Genomic DNA, 24,154 nt, shown 5'->3' with positions numbered 1-24,154 from the left:
TTATTATGAATCTACTCACATCAATCAGTTTTTTATAGCGCTGCAGTTAAGACTGCCGCTATGTAAATGCTCCTTCATCATATTTAAATTTGTTTAGTCTTTTTTATCCTGTATGATCCAATATGACTGCATATATTCAGTATGTAGATTTAGTAATAGACTCAAAGATGCTGTTTATCAAACACAACTCAAAAGTAGCACCAAAAACTTACTTTGTCCCAAAGCATTTTCAGACAAATCTGAACCTCAGAGCCAATTTCCAGTGCAGCACATGTCTTAGCTAAAAACTTCTACGTTTAGGTAAACAATGTCAGACTTTCTGAACGTCCAATCATTTCTTTTTGGGGGAGTATTATTATCAAGACTCCTACTACTTGTCAGTTTATTAGGTTTGCCTGGCTAAAACTAATGCAATAATTCCTAATCCAACAGTCCTCCAGTAAATCCTCCTTCAGGAAGGTGATGTTTTTTTTTTTTTTTTTGTTCAGGCTGAATCAGAGAGCTGTTGATTCGACTGTATGATCATTTTGGAAGATAGTTTGTGCTGCTGTTGAAATGTACTGTATTATACAGAGAAGTGTTTCTGTTAGCCTGGTCCCACTGGATAAATGACAAAATGATGGAAACACCTGTCACTTTAAGTGAGAGTATATACTCTGCAAGATGGCAAGCCAGGTATGATTTCCCACTTATTAAACAGTTCATTCTGTTAAACTGATAATAAGTTTGGCTGGAACTAGTTGCGGCAATTTCACCTCTTCATCCCTTGGTTTTCAGGTTTATCAACCAGGCTGACATTATATCTCTCATTACACTCGGGAAACAACCTCCCCCCTGAAATCATTAAATAGAAACTCATAGGACACAGAGGGAGATATGTCAGGAGGCTGCACAGTTGCACAGTGTTTTTGTGTCTATGATTTTTGTGTGTGTTTCCGACAGGTAGACTAATTAAAGGCAGAGAATATGCATGAAACGGCACAGGCAGTTCAAAGACACATTACCAAATAGACTGTCAGGCCTCTCTGAACATGCAGTTAGAAATATTCAACCCCTGGCAGAGCAGAAGAAAAAAAAAAAGACAGTGGAAAGTCCATAGACTAGTGGAAGAAAAAAATACACAAAGTTTACATCTATTCACACTAGTCCCACTTCTTAAGGGTAGTTATATCCAAAACCACAGCAGCAGCAGAGGAGACAGTAGCATGAGAATATGACCTGCCAGATGATCGGCGTGCCCTCTTAGAGACTCCTGGTTGATCTCTTCTTGACTGGGAGAACCATGTGGGGAGATTGAGGCTCCTGGGTGATTGTTGCGGTTGGAGCACATGTCATAGAGGTTTCCAGAGAACTGCATCTTTTTGGATTCCTGACGGAGAGATTCCCATACAGCTGCTGCTTCCTCCGGACAGCCGGCCATCGCCACATTTGCACAATCATGGAACTCATCCCACGATCTGCAGAAAGAAAGAGGAAGAGGAGACAGATGGATATGGGTTGCAGTCCACAGTCCCTGATCTCATCAGTCCTTGGACCTTGATCCTTGCTCAACCTGGAAGTCAGTCTGGTCTGCTACCTTTGAAACCATAGCAAGGCAATGAGGAGTGAGGATCAAGGACACAAAATCAAAAATCAGTTGGTGATTAGCTGCTTCAGATAAAGAAATGGAGGAAAGGACATGTCTGAACATTTCTTTGATTTCTCTCTCCTTGCATTTTTTTTCTTGCAGCTTATGTGGGGAGAACTAAGTTGCAAGTGCAAGGAAAAGACACAAGTGAAATCGATGTAATGAAGGGAAGTGGGATTTAACACAAGAGACACATGAGGAAACCTTCAGATGAGACCTGGGACACGACACCCCAAACTCAGTTGGAAATGTGTCTGTTCTTAAACAAGCAATGGCATGAGCAATATTCAAATTTAAACTTCAATCTGACCTGAAACCCAATGAATAAAAAAGTCATTCACACATCATTACATATTTTGTACAAACATATGGCACATGAACGTGGTAGGTGATGGGAACCCAAATCTAAGCACCTGTGGAAGAAAACGTTGTTTATCTCAAATAAAGTTAAAAATTTTTTTTTTTAGATATTTCTCATCAGCTATTTAGGTTTTTTCCTTCGAAATCTTCAGACCATATTTAAAGCCACTGACAATGTTACAATAGTGCAAATGATTGTCTCCATACGTAATGTAGAAAATGTGTAAATCTGCATACAGACTTAACACCAAGCTAATTTTCACATTATCTGTGTCCATCTGATTTGTCAGTTTTATTAGCCACAAGAGGACTGTGGATCTGTAAGACTGCATTGGCAGTCAGTCCATCACTTAGGTCACAATAATATGGATCGCCATGACAGTCTGTGTAAACAAAAGGATTCCCCAAAAGATGATTCCTAATGACATTTCATGTACCATCATCAATTACAGATGCTGGTGATATGTCACAAATTGACCATTTCTCCAGTCCCACTAGGAGGTTCACATTTGTCTTCTTCTTTTCCTTTCGGCTGCTCCCTTCAGGGGTCGCCACAGCGATTTAACCCTATCCTCATGGATCCCCACACCAACTATCCTCATGTCCTCCTTCACTACATCCAAGAACCTCCTCTTTGGTCTTCCTCTAGGCCTCCTTCCTGGCAGCTCTAACCTCAGCATCCTTTTACCAATGTATTCACTGTCCCTCCTCTGAACATGTCCAAACCATCTCAATCTGGCTTGCCTGGCTTTTTCTCCAAAACATCCAACATGAGCTGTCCCTCAGACATTCAAGTTTCTCTCTACTAACTGTACTAATAACTCTAATCCCTTTAGTGACATCATCCGCTCAACATTTTTATTTCTACAACACTTTAAACCTGCAAAACTAATTACACTGTCACTGGGCTCAGCTGTGTTTCAGTATCAAAAGGACACACACTCAACTAGATGGTGAATATGTTAATCCTTACACATGGTAAAAATCAGTTGCCATTGTGAGCATATTAGCATAGTGATGTTGAAACTGGTGAGGTTGAAGCAACAACGAATCCTCCTTCAGTTACGCTGCTGAGCTTCTCCACTCTGAAGGAAAAGGTCACTACTAGTTCAGAGAATGGAAGAGCTGTCAGGAACTGGCTGTTCGTTGAATCACTGCTTTGTTATAACCATAAGAAGCAAAACAGAGATTTGAAACACTGTCTTAGAACAAAGAAGAGTAACGAGGAATAAAACTGACGAAGGCAAAGGGGAAAGAGAAGGTGGAAAAGGTGAGAAAAAGGAGACACAATGAATTATCGTACACAGAGCTCTTATATACACGTCTGTGAAACACAGCATTAAACTTTATTTCAGTAACCTTCAAGTTGAGTCTATCTGACTGTAATTGGCTGCTAATGCTTCCTCTCATCATGAATGTGTTAGCTAAGCTGTCTCTGAGGAAATACTGGCTGAGCGTTAACTAGAAGAGCAGGGAGGGAGGGCTAGTGGGGAGAGCAGAAGCAGATGGCTCTGTGCAACATCTGCCTGACACTAAACACTCAAATGCTAGCAAAGCTTAAATACTTAAAGTACACTGACAGAAAAAATGTCCATATATTTATTGATGTGCTTATTATTGCCAGGGCAGACAGCGTTCTGCTTTCCAATTTTCACAACAGAAGAACTTTACACTTATCTCTATGTCTCACAGACGCGACACATGTAAAGTTTTATCTGAACCTTGACGAAAACTGTCTGACATTTTGGGAGCTTCTGTGGCCAGAGAAAATCAATTTGAGTTTAATCTCCATCAGTTTAGGACAGAGGATGAATTATGTCAAGTTTAGCCCAAACAGTGGAAGCAAAGTGGAACTGTTATTATAACACAAAAGTAGAAAAAAAAAAAAAAAAACAGCTTCCATTAACCTCAAAGCTGTTGTGTTAGACTGCATCCCCTTTTTCTTGCTGGCTGCACCTGTCTTTAATACAGGTGACTCTTGGATATGGCTACAAACATATGGAAGATAACACTGTGTTGAAAATCAGCATTTTGTCAGCCCTAATAGAGCAGTCTGTTGAAAGGGAGACCGCTCGAGTAACCACTACAATGTGTAGACAGAGGTTATTTGACATATGAGGTGCTAAAGATACTAGTGAGCTAATCAGTGTTGACTGCTGATTACCTGGGTTTAACCCTGTCTCCCAGACATTACAGACACATTGTAGAAGGAACAACTAGAGTATTTGGCAAGTCACACATGCACTGATACTCACATATCAGGGTGACATTCACTGATAATATATTTGTTTTCTGTCAAAGTGTCTGGCCTTGCAGGATAATATTCAAAAACAGTGAGTGCAGTTTACATAACACAGTTTTATGGTTATATTCAGACACAGGCAGCATGGGGTCAAGGTTTCGTCATGAATTGCTTTAAAAGTGAAAAGAGACACAACATTTTTCTATTTAACTAAACTTTGCATTAATTTTAACCGGAATGTTTCTGTCGTTGAAACCACGGCACGTTCTTCCACCCCATTAATTGATGTTCAGCCCTGGAATCCCCGTGACCCTAAATAGGAATAAGCAGGTATAGATAATGAATGAGTGAATGAGTTTAGTTGTATGTGAAGATAATTTGCAGGAGACAGAGCTGGAGGCCTTCTGCTTACACACAAACACTGCACTGTTGTGTAGCTTAGTGCACAAAGCTTTTACCATCTCCATCATCAGCTAAACTGTTATGTTTACTCTACAACTGATTCAGCAAAGCAAACTCACTTATCCAACAGCTCAGCTCTGCTACTTAATCTCTATTTCTCAAACACAAGAAAGATCCTCTTGATAACAAAAAAGCTTTAGAGCTGAAAAAAAAAGAACAAGATTGCTTCGGTGAGAAGACGACAGTATTTAACAATTTCATCTTCGACCCCCCCCCCCCATGTCATCTTCCTCCTTTTTGATGCTATCTGCTGAACTGGCTTAATGGAGTTCGCAATAACTAATATTGTGGCTACAGAGTGTACATGAGGATAGTTGTACAGTCAACATGAAGAAGCCAGAGCTCAGTACCTAATTTAACGCTTCATTTTGTTAAACAGTGGAGCTGAGTGGCTAAAAGTCTTAATTTTTCTAAGAATAAGCTACATTTTTTGATAGAGCAAGACTTGGTGGCAACTCAGCCAACCACTCATGAATTTCCCTGCTGCAGTGGTGTCAGAGCACTGTCCTGTGTGCCCTTTACACACCCACTGCTGAATTAGTATTGTGTACCGTGATGGTGCCCATTAGGGAAGAAATATGAAAGAGAAAAAACACATTTCACACTTAATTTCATATTACATAAATTAATTTCAAGTAAAATTAAAATGTTAAAACTAACTCATAAATATTTACAAATATTTTAATATACTTGCTGACTGAATCACACTTTGTGGCTGGTGGGGTGAAGAATTGACAGGCTGCCACTAATGCGCATGTTACAAATTTATATCGCACTGTTTGTGAGTCTGTCATTCTTTGAGTCAAGGGTGCTGCATTTCAATGTTAACGATAAAAGAAACTGTTTTCTGCTGACTACAGCAGCACTGTATCTAATTAACAGATGAAATCCTGGCCTTTCTGTGTGATGTCTGCCTGTTGCCCCCATGACTGTGTGGGTTTTCTCCTCAGACAGTCCAAAAACAGGCACATTAGGATGACTGGTGACTAAGTGAGGGTAAGTGTGTCTCTATGTGTCAGCCCTGTGATAGGCTGGTGATATGTCCTCTTGGCCTCTTGCTCAGTGTCAGCTGGGTATGGCTACACTTCCTTGATAGGAAAAAGTGGTATAGATGATAGTTGGATAGATGTTAAGTGCATGAATATACTGTAACATATTGTGGAGGGAGGATGGGGAGGTCTTTAGCTGTTCACGCTTGTTTTTTTTTTACATTTGAAAATGATGCATTAAGCTAAAATATTCAAATCAGCCTGTTTACTGCTTTTAACAACAAAACTGCAGCAAGAGATATTACCACATTTGACTCTCATTTTCAAGGACGGTTTGTCTTATGAGGTTTTACACCAGTTACTGAGTGCAAACAGCCTAGTTGGCAAGGCTATTAAACAGTACCAATGCATTTGTCTGCCTCCGTCCTGTGATCCTTGCCTTGCAGGATCTAAATAGGCCTGCTTAGTTAAGCTAATGAAATCTTGAAACTATTTCTGTAAAGACAGAGAAATTTTACTGAAATTACCTTAAAGACTTTAGACTTGATGGGCTCTAATATTTTGGTCTCTAAAATTTTCCAAAAATGTCAGGACTGTCCCTTTAACCATTTAAGGTCTTTATGTCTTACCATAACACTGCAAAAAGCAGCTCTGCACAGTGACAGCTATAAGGTAATGTAAGTTCATTTTACCGTAACTGATCAAAATCAAGTCATCAATCCACTATTTGATATGTCATACTATAGCAAAGGGAGACAAGACACAACGATCTAATGTGGGTGAGTCTGACTGCTTCTGAATGTCTTGATTTATCACTCTAGTTGGTGAGGGAGCTGAATCTAATTTAGACAAATAAAATAAATCATGATGGGATGGGATACTCTCCTTTGGTAGGGTCTTATGTCGGGATGCCTTGACATCTTATCGTATTACTAATCTTGCAAACTGGAGCTGTAATTCTCATCTAAACTGAACTCCTCCATCATACGTCACAGAACACAGAAACATCACTTTAAGAAAAAAATAAAGTGACAGCTTCTTCTCATGTTGGAGGACTCTTTTCTGTACTAAATGTCAGTTTGAGGGCATTTGCTTAAAAACTCACACTCAACACACGCAGTGCCATAAAAAATAACAACCACCACTACTGCAGGCCTGGCTTCCCTTGATGACTCCGCATGTGTGTGAGCATGTGTGCGTGTGTGTGTATAAATTATGTGTGCTTGGCCTGTGTCCAGCGCTTAAATATTCCAGTGTCCATCCCTGACAGAGCAGCTGCTGAGGGAGGACGGCTACTTCCCTGCTGCTGTGGGACAAGCAGATGATGTAGGGGAATGTGTGTGGGTGTGGGTAGCATCTGGCTATAGAGGGAAAAAAAAGCACATGTAGGAGTACAGTATGTTCAAGAGACGGCAAGAGAATGACAAAGTCAGAAAGCGAATGTGCAGTGGCGCAGTATTGTATTTGTCTGTGTGTATGTCTGTGTGTGTGTGTGTGAGCATAGATGTGCAGGCCTCTGCTCAAGTCACAGGTGGTGCAGAGACAGCAAAAACACAGTGAGGACACTGACAGACAACCGGCTGCTTTCACAATAATCAAATCTCCTGGGAGCACGTCTGTTCTGCTGCTAACATGCTGCTGCTGATATGTGAAAACCTCCAAACCCCAGTTCTGAGCTTAGTTTTTCCACTTGAAATGAATGTACACAGCAATATGGTCATCTGGGTGTTGACTAGGTTTCACAGCTCTGTGTTGCAGGACACATTTACTGACATCTGGAGCAATATGTCACACATTTAGCAGAGAAAAAACACTTGCGGATTAGAGGAAGCTGGGAAAATAGAGGATAGTGAAATTGTAGAACAACACAAGAGAATTTAAAGTAACAAAAAAGTACAGTATGTTCAAGCCCAGCGACACAGTCTGTACCTGGTATATTGTGGAAGGGAGTAACTCTGAGAAGATCGAATTAGAGCAGAGTTTCGAAATGCTGGTGTCAGGACCCCAGGTGGAGTACCTTACAAATGCAGGATGACAGAACAGTTTTAAGACTACTTCATTGTTATATTTTTAATTAAAATTTGATATGGCTGTAACAGCTGGACCAGGGAGCTACAGTGGCAAGTGGCAAAATAGTTGGTCAAAAAATGTAATCTGATCTGAAGTCCTAAGACAAACACAGTATGCTTTAGTTATTACTGTGTCTTGTGCTTGTCCTGTGATGTGTTTAGCTAATAACACAAACATTTATAATCTTTTGTGTCTGTATGTAACATACCTATTAAACATTTACAGCACTGGTGGAAAAGTAAGTGAACCTATGAATTTAATAACTGGTGAAACTGCCACTGGCAGCAGTAATAACTTCCTGTAGCTGGGGACCAGATCTGCAAAGCATTCAGGAGGAATTTTGAACCTTTCTTCTTTACAGAATGGCTTTATCTCAGATATATTCTTAGGACGTCTTATGGGAGGTCATTCCACAGCATCGGAGCTGGGTTAATGTTATATATAATATATATATATCTATATAATTCTGTCTATATAATTCTTCTGAGTGGGTCCCACCAAATGATGTATGTTCCTGTTTGAAATCAGTAAATTTACTTTGAGGTGTATGGTCATTGTCCTGCTGCATCAGCCATCTTCTACTGAGCTTCAGCTAATGAGCAGTCACCCTGAATTCTGTAAAATTCCCTGAGGAACTTGTCCAGGTACAGCCACAAATCACAATGCTCCCTCCGCTCTATTTAACCATAAATATGTTTTCACATTCGTATCTATCGCCTTTTTACCCGATATAGACTATACAACGTGCTGCATGTTCACTAGGTACAATTGCCTTGTTCTGTGACACAGATAGGCAGCACGATGGATTTGTTGTTAGCACTGTTGCCTCACAGCAAGAAGGCCCCGGTTTCATAACCCAGCAGGGACCTTTTTGTGTAGAGTTTGCATGTTCTCCCCATGCTTGCGTGGGTTTACTCCGGGTACTCCGGTTTCCTCCCAGGTTGATTGGTGACTCTAAATTGCCCATAGCAGTGAGTGTGAGTGTGTGAGGTTGATCTATGTGACCTTGTGATGGACTGGTGACCTGTCCATAGACACAACCTCTGATATTTTAATTTTTGAGAGGCAAGGCTGGATGTATGAATAGCAAACTAATAGTCAGTGTTTTTTAACCCTAGAACACTAATGTAACATGTAGTAACACCATCACTAATGTCAGGTATATTTTACCCGATATAGCCTAATTTAGTTGATTAAAAAATATGTTACAGTACAACAAAATGAAGAACTCTTTTATTTCCCCCTATACAACGTCTCATAAAATGAAAACAGGTATCATCGGGACCATTTAAAAAGGCTGTAAAATTAAGGAAGCATTTCTTAAAAGAAAAAAAAATGGAGCTGGGAGCTTGTTCTTCACTCCACCATGATGACCTCTTGGCGTATGTTCTGGACACGCGGGTGAAGAAAGGCTTTCACACATCCCAAGGGAGGCTGAGGACATTCAGTCCAAATGGACTATGTTCCATGCATGAAGCAGCTAAAAGGAGCTGTGGCCACAGGTTTTTCAGTACCTGTCGTGGCAGCATTCCTCAAACCCCATGGAGGACACTAGAAGCAAGTGATCCCCTCAGGCTGAAGAAAGAGTCCTGATGAGTCTGGCAGCTGACAGATATCGGCAGGTCAAGCAGTACTAGCAGCACAAGCTGCAGAAGCAAAAACATGGATGTGGGAGGAGTGAGGCCGGACTTTCGGTTGACCTTGAAGAGATCATCCAGTGACTTGGTAAGAAGCAGTGCGCTATTCACACTGTACATTGGGGGGGGGGGGGGGGGGGGGGGTGCACTATTGACCTCTACTGGGAATATAATTGGGCATGGAAGGAGTACTGAGGACCTTCTCAATCCCACATGCTCCCCCTAGAGGAGGCAGAGAATGGGGACTGAAGCTCACTGCAGTCAATCAGCTGCACAGTGGCAAGGCAGCAGGGGGTGATTTTGTGGGGCTGTCCGGGCTGATATGTAAATGGTCTTATACTTGTATAGCGCTTTTCTACACTCACACAATCATATACCGGTGAAACAGCAACTTAGGGTTCAGTGTCTTGCCCAAGGACACTTTGGCCTGTGGACGACCTGCTCTACCTCCTGAGCCAAGATCTTATCTTGTGCTTAGCTTCGTATCGTGGATACAAGTGGCTAAAATGAGTTTCCTCTGCAGGGTGACTGGGACCTTAGAGATAAGGTGAGGAACTTAGTCATTCGGGAGGAGCTCAGGTTAGAGCTGCTGCTCCTCCACATTGAGAGGAGCCAGTCGAGGTGGTTTGGGCATCCGTCTGGGATGTCTCCCTTAGGATGTGTTCCGGGAATTTTCCAATGGGAGGATGCCCAGAGGAAGACCCAGGACACGCTGGAGGAGGACACGATACATCTCCCGGCTGGCCTGGGAACACTGTTAGTGTCCTCTCAGAAGAGCTAGTGGAGGTGTCTGGGGATGGGGGGGGTCTGGGCATTTTTGCTTAGACTCCTGCCCCTGTGACCGGGCCCTGACTAAGCACAAGAAAATGAAGTGAAATGAAATGTAGATTGTGCTACATAATACCACAATTGCTTTAAATTTAACTGTAGGCATATTTTTCATTACACATTTCTTGTTTTTAATAATAAAGATGACTTTTCAGTGTAAGCCATGTTAAGCACCAACTTATAAGAATTTCTTATGATATTTTAAAAGTAAGATGTTGACCCTGAAGGATAAAATGTTTACAGTTCTGTTAACGTCAATTGTCAGAGTAACTTGGACATCTCACTGAGCAGGCAGACTTCTGTTTTATCTGATGTCGCTCCACACTGACTAAGACAAGCTATAGTCTAGCTACAGCCCATAGAGGACAATGTACGCATGCACACGCACGCACGCACACCACTGCTCTGATGACTGACGCAGGTCGGAGTCAGTGTAGATTAAATGTTTCTGCTTCTCATATAAACTCCTGACAATGCCATGAGAATCACGTCCAAAGATAGTCTGGAGTGTCTGGAGTTGTCAATTTAACACCTGCAGCCACAGCGGGACATTATCTGGGGAGAAAATCCAGTTTGTTTCAGAGAGGGGCAGTGTTGCCAAGTAGAGTATATGATAGACACATCGGAGCTCGAGCTACAAAACTACCCAGACTTTTTACAGGCAAGCTCTTAGGAAAAAAAGTCTGAGTAATGTCTGGTCTATATTCCTCAGACAATTATGTTTTTCATGCAGCTCACCAGGATAATGTCTAGCAATGTTCAAGTGCATGTCTGAAAGCATGTCGCGTCATTAGGGCTAATGTGCCTCTCACTTTTGCTTTCAGTGTGAAATTCTAGAAAAAAAGGGCCTTTTTAATGTAATAAAATTTAGGATCTGTTTAAATGTCATCACCCAAAAATAATTTGTGTTTACATGCACGCTATTAAATGTTTACCCAACTTGTTTAAGGTTCATATTGTTTTCAATAGGTTCAGTGTTTTCAACACTGTACTGTCAAAATCTCTATATTATATATTCTCTATATTCTTTTATAAAAGCCTGTTTAATTGACAAATAAACCAGTGAATCAATTATTAAAATATTCATTTGTTGCTTCCATTGTCGTCTTTTATATCACAGACGAAAATAATGCATTTTTTTTCATGCAGAAACCTCAGAAAGTGGTGTGACTATTCTGTCCAAGGTTGATGTACTAAAAGGTAAAAAAAAAAAAAAAAATTAATAAATAAAAATAATATGTCGCAGCCTCTCAACTCCAGTGTGATGCTTGAAAGAATTCAGCTATTCTTGGGAAAGACGTTGGCAAAGCTTTTATATGTAAACCAACACAGTTCAGCTCCAGTGGCCTTCATCAGGGTTACAAGGTTGACATGCTTCAAGAAGACTTCCTTTACCTTGTTGAGGAGAAAAAAAAAATTCTTCTCATTTTCCACTCATATAAGAATTGATCTATATTTTGCAACTGCTGGATCTCAGCAGTAAAAGTCTGAGCAGTGAGTGACTATTTTTATGCACGCTGTATGTGGGGTTTGTGAGCAGCTGAGGATTTTACAGAGCTATGATCATTCATACGTATTTGTATGTGACAGCTTTTTGTAAAAATGAGAGTGAAAAAATGTATACAAAAAAAGAGTTCCGTTCTGCCCCTTTAAATAATTTCTAAATCTACATGGTAACCTTTGAAAGATGCTGAACCTTGGGAATATTCACGTCTTTGTTAGGCAGCAGTTTAAATCCTAACAGCTGCATCCTAAATGAGCTGTGGCTCTGAAACGGACTTTAAACTACAGCAGGAATAGAAGGCAATGAGATGCAATGAAAGCACGAATGGTCTTATCTAAATCTGTAGAGGATAAAAATATAAAGGCAAATAGAGAGGCAGCTGTGAAAGGAGACTTGAGTGAAAGAAAATTCAACCTTGTGAGAAAGAGTTTTCTGATAACACCCGTTTTAGCGATCGGTAGACTCCAGCTTTTGTTTGTGTCACTGCAACCAAGGAAACACATTTTCACCTTGCTCCTCTTCTTTACAAATACTTCAGCTAGAAGGGCTGAATTAGGAGTTTCTGAACTGTTAGGCAATGACTATCCTGTTATTTGGGAGAGACCTCTCTTCAGACTTCAGATTTAACTGATTGGTATCATGCCCTTTATAATTACTTTTTTTTTTTTTTTTTTTTTTACAGATTGCAAAGCTCATGTACTGGAAGATAATAGATTTTTTTTGACATTCTGATAATAAACCTCGATAAGCCTTTAATCCCTCTGTGATGATTTGGTATCTTTGATATACCACTGAGCATTCAAACTCACTCCACTCATTTTGCTATTGTTTGTTTGATTTCCATAATAAATCTGGGCTGTCCTATTACATTTGTAATTAGAGGTGCTTATTGATCGTGCATAGTGTAAATACAATAAGAGACACTGCTCACCTCTGAATGGTGAACTCTTTTCCTGCTGCTGTCTACTTGTATAGTGTCAGAGTTTAACCTAATTAAGGTGTACAGGCCAAACTTCATAATTACATTTCAGGCAGCCAACTGGTGAATAGACTGTGTGTGAATGTTAATCTTTAAAGGTGTCTATAGCTCTGACCTCGTCACTCCCCACAGAGAAGCTGATAACAGCAGGGAGTGAGGAGTGATGATATTAATGCTGCCCCAAGGGAATGCAGGTTCAGAGCCTACAGGTGGATGCTGAGGTGGAGGTCAGGCTTTAGAAATATTATATAAAACGCAGCAGCATTAACATGAACAATGTGGCAGCAAAAGAGTGAGCAGAGTACTGACAACGATGATTAAAAGGCACATTGGATAGGTGTAATAGTGAATAGGCCATATCAGTGCAGTGGCAGACTTGAGTTAGGCAGCCTGAACGAGCTCAGTGGCTGCACTGTAAAGATGTACAAATCTTTTTTAACCTTTCGACTGAGCTAAAAACTGTCTAGACATTGTTTTGTCCTATATGTGGCCCTGTGATGGACTCCTTTCACCCAAAGAGAGCTGGGATAGGCTCCAGCAGATCCCCATGACCCTAGTTAGGAATAAGCAGGTATAGATAATGTATGGATGGATGAAAGTTGTGCAGTTTGTCCCTCACTAATAGTAATATGTTACAGGTTTTTAGCCTCAGCCATTAGCCATGCAGTTCTGATAGTTACCATTTTGCTCAGCCTTGAGCCTGCTGTTACACATGTTGATATACCATTATTAAATGGTTCTGTACCTAAAAGCCTTCAAATAGCAAACAGTGCCTTTAAGGGGTCCAAGGAAACACATAAAGAGATTTTGCACAAAATGTGAGTTTACAACCTGGCAACCCCAGCCTTCTTCTTGTATAAATAGGAACAGACTATATTATGACATAACTGACATATTATAATATCATTTGTAGCATTAAAATTTATTTTAACAATTAATTAACTTATTATTGACAACTTATAAAACCTGGAAAACTTCACCCTAATATAAGTGGTACCTACTTTTCATCTGAACCTCTGCTATTCCTGTTTAAGTTGCAGCAAAAGCTTAGTGTTTAATTCTATTGTGCCTATTTCCTCTGTCTCTTTAGTCCAAAATATTTCCTTTTCACCTCAGCTACTCTGGATCCACAGTGAATGATTGCAGCAGCATAATGCCTATTGTGAATATCAGGAATAAAAGCAGTGATGCACTCCTGGGGGAGCTCTCACAATGGAGCAGCCTTGGCCTAGATGCAAATCACAGCCTCCTATTCAGACTACACGGTAGTGTGTGTGTGTGTGTGTGTGTGTGTGTGTGTGTGTACATGCTTGCTAATTTTCAGAGGGGAGTGCCATGCTACCTCCTCATTAGGTGGCTCTGATAGAAGTGGTAAAACCATGCTCCTGAGTGGAGAGAGGGAGGCACAGAAGTACACACAAAAAAAAACAGAGTGGAGGGATGGAGGGAGGTGAAAGAAGAAGGAGGAGGAAATAAAGAGAGCAGCGGAAGGATGGAGAGAGAGGAAATGAAAGAAAAGAGAAAAAAGCAAAAGTCTCATACAGTGAGAGTGTAGATTGGGGGGAAGTGTTTATGTGGATGTGTGGATGTGTGTGTGAACTCTTATGTCACTGCATTAGGCAACACTCACACTAAGGTGGCTGGGTTGCAGGATTAGTAGTTTAATTGGTACCTCAAGGAATAGAAGAGACTTAACAACAGTGGAGTGGTACCCTGGGTGGGCTGCAGGGCCATGGTGACACACACACGCACTTACACAAGTTGTTATTATATTTGTGAAGAATTTCTCTTGAACCATTCCCTTATCCCTGCTTTAATCAAAAGTCACCACTAAACCAAACACTATTTCTACATTTTAGAAATAAAGAATAGTAATGTCAACACAGATACTCATCATTCACTACAAACCTCAATGCCATAGTGTTCAAATACATCTTGAAATATTTCAGCCTGGATCAAAATGGTGACCTGACCAGCTGACTGGCCCTCCTGTCACACTTACCCCCACTCCAAACGAGGCTTGTACAGTACATGCCCGCATCCTCACAGAATAATGTACATTACATTAGATATTCCTCAAGGACTATTATGTCACACTTTGTAGCTCTCAATGAAAATGTGTCTTGAACAAAAGGAAAATCCTCCCGTTCCTCCTTCCTGTCAGGTTTACTGAGTCACACACACTGAGCTCAGACAACTTTCTAATGTCTCTAAGCTGTATTTTATGGAGCATGCATGCTGTCACTGCTAAATGAAGAGCTCTTTAGTTTGTAAGAGTCTCATTCATAATGTAGCCGTAAAAATGGTGCTGGTCACAACTCCTGTAATACTGCATTAAATAACTACTTAAACTGTCAGCCCCACAGTACAGTGACTTTGAGTGTAATGTGTACGCTGACCTCCTTGCTGTCTGTGTACAGTCTGCTGTTACAATTCTGGGAGCTGAGTATGATTTTACTACTGTACAAACTCCACTCGACACAGACATGACTCTTAAATATGCAATCCTATTCTAAGAGCGTTCACACATTAATGGCTCTTTTCTCTGGCTGAGAGGATACAACTTCTCTGGAAGATGGATGGCAGAGGTACGTATAAATAGAGTGGTGAGCGGAGATGACAGAGAAAGAGGAAGGAATGACGAATGGTTATAGGATATAGAGAAATGAAGTGGTGAGAGAAAGAAAATGGGTGGGAAATAGGGGGGTGGCTCAGAGATGTTCTGCATCTTTAATCAGCATCACGAGACCTGAAGCTGAAACAATGAGAGCTAAAAGAGAGAGCTGCACAGTGAAGATATGCTGGTATGAGAGTGGAGACTGTGTTGTTTGGGTGCAAGTCTAGAGAGTTAAAGTCAAATTGAAATTAAAATGTACTGTTTCAAAGGCTATCTTTGATGTTTGATTTACCTGATACAGCCTATGTATTTGGTCTAAATCTAAAAAGCAAGTCCTTTTCATTTCTCAGAAGTGATTCCCTATATCAAGGTTCTGAGGTAATGAATTTGGTTTATTGGTAACTTAGTGGTAATTGCAATATGCGCGTCAGGCAACCACTGCCACTGAAAAAAAAAAAAAAACAACCCCGAGGCTGGAAGTACACATTTCCCATAAATATGCCCTAAAATGATCTTATCCTCTGGGGGAAAGTGGAAAAATATGTACAATAGCTGCAGTGTCATTATAGTTTATGTTTCCTTACACAGAATGTGGGGACAATTTCAATTTCAGTTTGATTTTGAGATGGAGATTAAAATCACTCAAATGATCTGTGATGCCTTTGTAGAAAACAAATGATATACCGAAGAAGATAAACATGTTGGAAGTGATTTGTTCTTCAACTTCAGCTCACACCTGGCAGAGTTATTACAATCTAGCAGCCAGTATGCATAAATCTATGCAGTCATTCTTGTTGTGTAAATAAAATACTTAACATTCCTCCCATATAATCCTCATCAATTCAATCAATTTTTAATTTTAGTTTTAGTTTTGCTTGTCAATGACTTTTCTGCATGACAAATAAAACCTTTTACAGTCTACTTGGCAGAATTTCAATGAATTTAGCATTTTTTTCTGTGCTTTTTCACGGAAAATCACAATGCCACATACTGGATGGCCTTCAACCTGATTTTAATAACAAAACAGTGTGATTTGTGGTAATTACCAAATGTTACAATGCCAACAGGTAAAATTAAGATGGTATAAATGCTTAAAAAAAGTATACAACAATTTGCCAGCATTGTCACTGTAGCATTAGCACTGAGCTAAAAGCACAACCTCACAGTGCATGCCTGCATACTGTATGTCTGCATTCTTTTTATTAATGCAAAGTGTGTAATACAAACAGGGCAGTGTGTTATACATGCAACACTAACTTGCTGGAGTATCTATTTAAATAAATCCTTCTGTTTCAGGCTTAGGGGCTCAGGTCGGATACACTGTGCAAGCAGCTAATTGTCACAGCAGTGTTCATATTTTTGCAGGTAATAACGTTGAAGAGTGAAATTTAAAGTATGTGTTAAATGTAACACCTTTAAAGCCCAGATTCACTTTTGCATATTCTGAACACCCTAATTCTCCTTTACAACAGCCATGAAACTTTCAGGCCAACACTTGTTCTATCTATATTAACTTTGTCATAATGTACTAGTGTTCATACACAGTTGAGGAAAACATTATTCCTCCAACTGCATGTGAACAGGTCAAGAGTAATTCCAGGGAGAGATAAGAGAGCAAAGACTTTGATCTGTCCTTCTGTACAGATGTATATGCCATGGACATGCCCTATTGATAACAGATAGCAGACAGACTTTGTGGAATTGTAAAATGCTTGGCTAAACTTTTTTTTTTTTTTCAAAAGCCTTGCCTACTCAGCTCTGAGAATGTGTACAGCTCTCCTCAGAGAGCTTCTGTCTTTGTTTTCTAAACCCTCCCTCCTAAAGTACCTGAATACTCACTAATACTGACCGGCCTGCCCTGTCGGCTTTGGAAATGCATATTTGAATACTGAAAGTCGGCAGATTTCCTATTTAACTGACTCAGTGCTTTGCGATTTTTTCTGAGAGTGTTCGTGCATCTCCGTGTTTGACCTGGCATTGTATGTGTGTGTGTGTGCACTGACCTGCAGATTGAGTGTATCTCGTGCATGTCCTCATCCTTGCGGGCGCTGTCTGTCAGACTGTCACCCAGAGCCATCAGACACTGAGCAAAGCCCTTATAGATGGAGTGACACCTTCTGGCTGAAGCTACAGCAACAGGACACGGGCTCAGCACTGGAAAACATGCACAAAGCCACAGGTACACACAGAAAGTTAAACTTCATATGTAATGTAAATGGCAAAGTCAATCTGAGTAGGTACATCAACTGACAATAAATGCATTTCTGTGTTCTCTGTTAGCAGATGCAGCTGTTGGACCAATGTGCAGATGAGACTAGTGTGCAGGCTGAGGGACTGGGCAGTGAATGTCTTTGCAGCTGCTTGTTTCAGTAATCGACTGAAAGGTTGAGTATATTCCACCATTCTCACAGAGCGAGACACAGCTGTGTGTCCATCTGCAATCCTGCAATCCTTTCCTCGCTCACTCATACAGCGTTTAACGTCAGCTGCTGATCGATTGCCCACATCAAAGATGAGACACAGCATGGCTTGTTGACCAGGAAATAGAGGTAAAACTGGAGGGGGAGAGGCCACTGTGTATTTATCTTCAGTGATCAGATTATGTTCAGAGAGAAAACACAAATATTACATGTTTGAATGTAGTCGAGCCTAAATTATCCAAACTGAGTAAGATAAGAACACACCTTAGGTTTAATGAAATCCTCAAAGACTCCACACTCATCACAATATGTGAATATTTTAGTCTTAATAGTCAGAACACAGGAAATACAGAGCGAGTAGGTAAATGCAGAGAATAACCCACAGGATGATAGAGACTGTTATTAGATTAGCAATGCTGGGAAAGCTTTAAAGGCATCTGGGAATAGCTACACCACAGTACACATCGCAAATTTGTTCAGTGGGTCCAAGAGTAGACCTACTGTGTAGCAGATGGAAATGAGCATGGGTCGGTCATCCTTCTACATTCTTTACTAGCTCCCTGGGTAAATCTACAAAATACAGTCAGAGAAAAATGGCAACAAGTTCATGCAAAACTGATAAGCACTAGACAGACTGACACGGCCCGATTGCAGACACACAAACTAACAGGGATGACGCCGCAAAGCAGTTTCTTAAACAGCACAAAGAACAAGGTGTACTCGGAGACTTAGCCGACAGTAGATCAAACAAAGACCCAAAGTGGGCTTAAACAGAAACCTGAATCTTATTTAAGAATATTATTTGTTCCTTTCTCCTGCTGCATAATATTGATGTTTCGGATTACCTCACAAAACTCAAACATGTTTAAAATCATAATGATGAGAACAGGCAGCAACATGACAAAATGTCTAACCTGGTCTCTCCTTTAACATTATATATGCCATACTTCCCAAAACATTAGCTGCACTTAAAGTAAATGGATTGTTGAAAGGAAAAAAAAAGTGGGAAAATATAGTAGCTACTGTTAATATAAAAATCAGCAGTTCAGCTTTAACAGTAAATCTAAATCAGTCTAAACCCCTCCTTCATGCACTAACTGCACAAACCCAAAATAATATTTCAGAAACGGATCCAACACTAATTAATCAGTCAGGTGTCAAACAGACCAGGTAGCAACCTGGCAGTTGTCTGTTTCTATTGTTAGGACATTTGCTGGTGGAGAAGAAGTGTCTACTGTGATTCCTACATATGTTGAAATATTAAGGAATGATGCAACATGCAATCTGTGCTTTGCTGAAGAGGAGAAAGAAGAATCAGATTTTAATATTGTATTTAAATGACAGGTCTCAAGATTGAAGAACTGCATACACCTATGCGTTTTTAGCGTGATTTAATGAATCATTTTTCAAAGGCATTTGTCAAAATCAAGGGAGCCATACAGAAAATGAATTATTGTTCATATCTTCAAAGAAACCCCCGATAAACCTTCAACCAGGACTTCAAAATCAGGCACTAAAGTGCACGTTTCATGAATGCACAAGCACACACTCCTGAGAACCCAGTCTCACAAGTCATTTATTTTGTGCATAGCTATTTACAGCATCTCACCAAAGCCCAAAGCTGTTTGTTGAGTCAGACTTAGGGAGGAGAAAATTCTTGCAGCGAGATGAGCGTTTGAGTGATGTATGTTGAAATAATAATTAACAAACATTAAGTTGTGTTGGTGTTGTACCATCATTTCTGGAGGCTTGCAGTAGCAGTGAACTAAGCTTTTGTGTACACACAGAAGCAAACCAGACCTTTTCTGGTACACAAGCACTACTGTTTGATTAGCATGATCCTTTTTCATCTTTTAAGCAGCAGCAAATGAGTGTGAAACAGAGGAGAAGACTTAGAGGAGTGGTTAAAGCTCCATAAAAACAGAAGATGAATTTATTTGAACTTTTTAGTGTTACTTCCTTCTTCAACCTGACATTTTTAACCTTTCTCAGCATTTCTAGTTTTGCGGTGTACAGTTTAACTATTAAATGACATGTATAAATATAAATAAATAAAACCCAATGTTTCATTCACTATCTCTATATATAGGCCTAGTAGTAGAACAGAATAGAATATTCAGTGGCAAAGTTTGTCATTTTCTATGCTGCATATAGATCATCCACCTGAGGAGCACTATTTACTCTCTGACAAAATATCAGAGCTGTATTATATTACTGCTGCTAATAATAATACATCTTACTGTTGTCTAAACTTTCAACTGGTGAAAAGTAGGATTGCTTTTGTTGTGAAACAGTCACTGGAAACACAACATATTGATCATAGAGGTTGCCATGGGTTGTAATGATCCAAGCAGCATTACAGCATTATTCTTTAACTTGCTTTTCTTGCAAACTAGCTATAATTTGAAGGAGCTCCTCATGGGAAATTGCTACCAGATTCCATGTGGACTGAAATAACACTGGCAAGACAGTCATTCTCTGTTTCTGGGATGAAGTACAGATAATAAAACACTAAAACTACAATAAAAATGTAATACTTCCAAACAGAAATCGGCTAACATAAGTAGTCATAATTAAACTAACTAAACTAAATTAAACTAATTCAGTTTTCGCTTGAATGGCTCAAATAGAAAGACAAACATTCAATAAATGACTGACATAAATCTTTATGAAAGGGTTTTAAGGAGGGTTATGTAGGTATCACCCGTTGTCTCCATACCTGCCCTCCTCTGGAGCCAAACAGAGGGAGATGAAAGAGATCCAACATATAGTTTTGGCATCTTCTTTCTTTTGCCATCTGTTGCTTATTCCTGTCTGTCTTCTACTTGAATTCATCTCTTTATTCATTCATCTCAAAGCTCCTGTCTCATGACGGACAAAACACCTGCCTATTGACTGACAATGAACACTTGAATTGCTGCATATACATGAGAAACAGTGGTTATAGAGAGAGGAACTCAAAATAGAGCTGATTAAAATGGATATGAAATCTAGTAATAACAACAGCTTGTTTAATTGACATCATTATTATTCATCACAACTGTTCACTGTGCTTGTCCTGTCATTTATCAGGAGAACTGGTCAGGTAAGAAATCCTCCCTGCCTTGTCTGGGGCACTCAGAGCAAATCTATTCAATCCTGTAAGCAGAATTTCTCCTCCATTCAAACATTCATATTGTTACTTTACCTTCACTGTGCAGAATAATGGCAGAGTTTGACACTAGAAGACTCTTTTCACATCCATATGCTGAAGAGGGAAAGTAAGTTTCCTTAACCCTAATGTTTGCTCTGCAAATCTCAGAGCAGCAGTGCAGCCAAAGATTAAGGAAGTAGTTATTTGAGCCCAAACCACAATCTTTTCCTAAACCTAATGAACCAACTAACTAGTTTAGATGCTAATCATGGTCTAACTGAACTGTGCACTGGACGCAGAATACGTGGGTGGAAAACTTAATATCCTTAGTGCATATGCAGAAGACTGGCACAGAGAAATACACTTTCAAAAAACAGTGGTTAGCACCATTGCCTCACAGCAAGAAGGTACCGGGTTCACAACCTGGCCTTTCGGTGTGGAGTTTGCATGTTCTCCCTGTGCTTGTGTGGGTTTTCTCCAGGTACTCTGGTTTCCTCCCACAGTCCAAAAACATGTATGTCAGGTTGATTGGTGACTTAACCCTGGTTAAGGAATAAGCAGGTATAGATAATGGATGGAAGGATGGATGGATGGATGGATGGAAGTTACTAGTGGAAGTTATTCATTTGGGGTTGTAGTCTCTTGAGGGAAAGAGCTTTTAGAACCCTTCCAAACAGGGCCCTGCTGGAGCAGGGAGACTGAACCAAAGTTGCAGGCCATAAAACTAAAACCCCTGTTTGAATGACACCAAAGCCCTGTGTACAGAGATCAAAACACGCCTAAAGATCACAAATCCAGTCAGCCTCATATTTCTGATTATCAAACAGGTTGCTCAATATCAGAAGAACCAGAAAACTAGTTTAAGAGTTCTACAGCTCTCGGAGAACATCAGGGACTGAACACAAAAGACTGAGACAATGCTACTAAACAAACAGCTCATCCTAGAGGAGCTTCATTGCATTTTGTTGACAGCTGGCTCTTCTGTGGAGTGAGATCATTTTGGAGGTACTACTGACCGATATTTCACTGAGCCAACACGACCCTCTTCAAAGATGCGACAGGCACAGATGCATCATGTCATGATTAGTGTACAAGATGGCAGGGATAACACTCCTGAAGAGGGTGTGACTGTCCCAGAAGTATCTTGTCGTGATGAGTAAAAGTCAGAGTGGAGCCACGGCTGGAGCCTGGCAGGTGAACAAGAGATGCTAATTGGGTCAGACACTGCATCACCACAACTCTCCCCCCTCTCCCCAGAGAGCTGCTGTTTAATATTTAATAAACCAGACATTCTCCCACCCCCTATTCTCTTTGGTTGTTTTTTTTTTCTTTCTAGGAAACCTATTGATTTCAGGTAGGGTTGTTCACAGGGTCTGTAGATTACTGGCTTCACTCATCTCCATGAAGTTTTAATGAAGACCTGAGGAGGAAAAGCAGCTAGAAGGAACACACAAGATAAAGGAAAACAAGTGAAGGTGGATATTTCATAGGGAAGGAGAGAAAAAGGTACTTAGTTATGATAAAGAGGGAAATTAAGGAAACTAATTAGGCAATGTTAGCAGGAAAATGTTTTTTCATCATAGGTGAGAAACAACAATGACAGTAAGTAATATGGATATGTATCAAATGAGGGTAATTCGGCCAGTTATATCAACTGCATGTAAATCAACAGGATGTAGGATATTCTCAGGACGCACTGATTTGAACTCCCATGCTCCCTTGGAAAAGCTGCTCTTCAGCAAAGTACTCTATGAGTATCTCCACCAACCACTATTCACACTGAAATGAGTTCTGGGGGTGCAGTTGGGAAATCAAGGCAGGGAAGCGCATCTGTTCAATTGGCAGGAATTTGTTGTTCCTGGTTTGGCTTGTAAACTAATGATCTGTTTTCAAGGTTTGATTGAATCTTCTCCACCTCATACTGAGGTCACTGAGGAGCCTAACAGGGTGGCATGGTTTATTTCTGTTGGCTTAGTGTTTTAACACTTTGACCTCACAGCAAGAAGGTCAACTATATGGCCTTTAATGTGGGAACTGTGTGTATATGTTGTCTACTGCCCATCATCCACTGTAGCACATTTTATGGCAGGCCACTGAATATTTTCTAAGACATTCCACTCAAAACCAAAAATGTCAATCTCACTGTAAGACTAGAGGAAATGTCAGGGGATCACCAAAGTCATCTGTGAAACTTGAATATCCATACAAGTTGTAATTTTTCATTTAGTTTTAAGATACTCTATGTGAGTCTGGCGTAAAAGAACGGCCCAACACACTGACATTGGCAATCCTGGCTAGTGAGCAGCATATCCAGCTGATGGCACGAGAGGGAAACCCAAAGGATTGTGAAAGTCATTAGGACTCAACCACGGGGGGGACTGTGAATATTAATATCAAATTTGATGGCAATCCATCCACTAGTTCTGGTCACGTTGGTCAAGGCTTTCCCTTGACATTTGTTACCATTCTGAGGGCTTGTATTTAACCAGTCAGTGCCATTCAGCCCTGAAACTTAACCATAATAGTGTCTGAGCTGTCAACATGTGCTACTACCACATCAAAGCTGTGGCCTGGGAATAAAACACTAGATTCATGCAGTCAAAAAGCAGCCAAAGTTCCTAAAAAGGGGCCACGGAAACACTTGTGCGGCCAGAAAGGGCCAACAGTCTATTTGTTAATAAATGTACAGTAATGTAATGTGCATGTAGGACACACATGACCCTGAGTCCCATTAGCACAGGGGAGGTCTCCTTTCCCCTTCAGGGGGGATAAGCAGGTAAAGAAAATAAAAGCCCAAGACATAGCCAACTTTGAATTTAAATAACATAGGTCTATAGAGAATTATTAAAACTCATACAGGACTTTTCCTATTAGGCAGGAATCTGTCAAGGTTGGTGGAGATGTTTGGTCACTGGCCTGAATGTGAATGAACTTCATTAACACTAGTGGGGCTAAGCTGCAGACGGCTGGGTTGAATTTTGTTAATAAAATTTCACTGCTTTTAAAATACTTCTTATGACAGATGTGCCAAAAAAAAGAAAGTGTTCAGCAGAGCAAACACATAATGTGAACATAAGCAGAAATAATCAAATAAAAGAGGAAGGCAGATGAAAACACACTTAAAGACAAATGGATGAATAACTACAGCTGCATGGGACCCAACAGTGCTGTAGGGAGCAGGCCGATCAATGACAGGACAGCTGATCAACTGCTACTCAACCTGCCCTGATTAATATATCTGAACTAAGGCTGAGCCCAGGGAGAAAGACAGAAAGAGACAGAGCAG

The 24,154-nt window shown here is 40.3% G+C and overlaps 1 protein-coding gene across 1 annotated transcript; it reads right to left on the bottom strand.

Moving 5' to 3' along the window:
- Positions 1-1,165: 1,165 nt before the first annotated feature.
- nrn1la (neuritin 1-like a) lies at positions 1,166-19,730 on the bottom strand. Its single transcript, XM_026311187.1, has 3 exons — positions 19,616-19,730; positions 17,319-17,469; positions 1,166-1,457 (listed from the first exon to the last, which is right to left on the bottom strand). The coding sequence occupies exons 1-3, from the start codon at positions 19,728-19,730 to the stop codon at positions 1,166-1,168; spliced, it is 558 nt and encodes a 185-aa protein (XP_026166972.1).
- Between the last annotated feature and the right edge of the window lie 4,424 nt (positions 19,731-24,154).

This window comes from Mastacembelus armatus, chromosome 6 (assembly GCF_900324485.2).
Source record: "Mastacembelus armatus chromosome 6, fMasArm1.2, whole genome shotgun sequence".
Lineage (NCBI taxonomy): Eukaryota > Metazoa > Chordata > Actinopteri > Synbranchiformes > Mastacembelidae > Mastacembelus > Mastacembelus armatus.
This window is presented reverse-complemented; position numbering and strand designations above follow the sequence as displayed.

Bases quoted from the DNA above. Each gene is read 5' to 3' on its own strand.
- nrn1la (XM_026311187.1), bottom strand. From the start codon at position 19,730: ATGCTGAGAAAGGTTAAAAATGTCAGGTTGAAGAAGGAAGTAACACTA. The intron at 17,470-19,615 runs GTTTCACACTCA...CATGTTTTCCAG, and splicing joins TCCTCTAAGTCTTCTCCTCT to TGCTGAGCCCGTGTCCTGTT. The intron at 1,458-17,318 runs GTCAGTGCACAC...TTCTTTCTGCAG, and splicing joins GAGATACACTCAATCTGCAG to ATCGTGGGATGAGTTCCATG.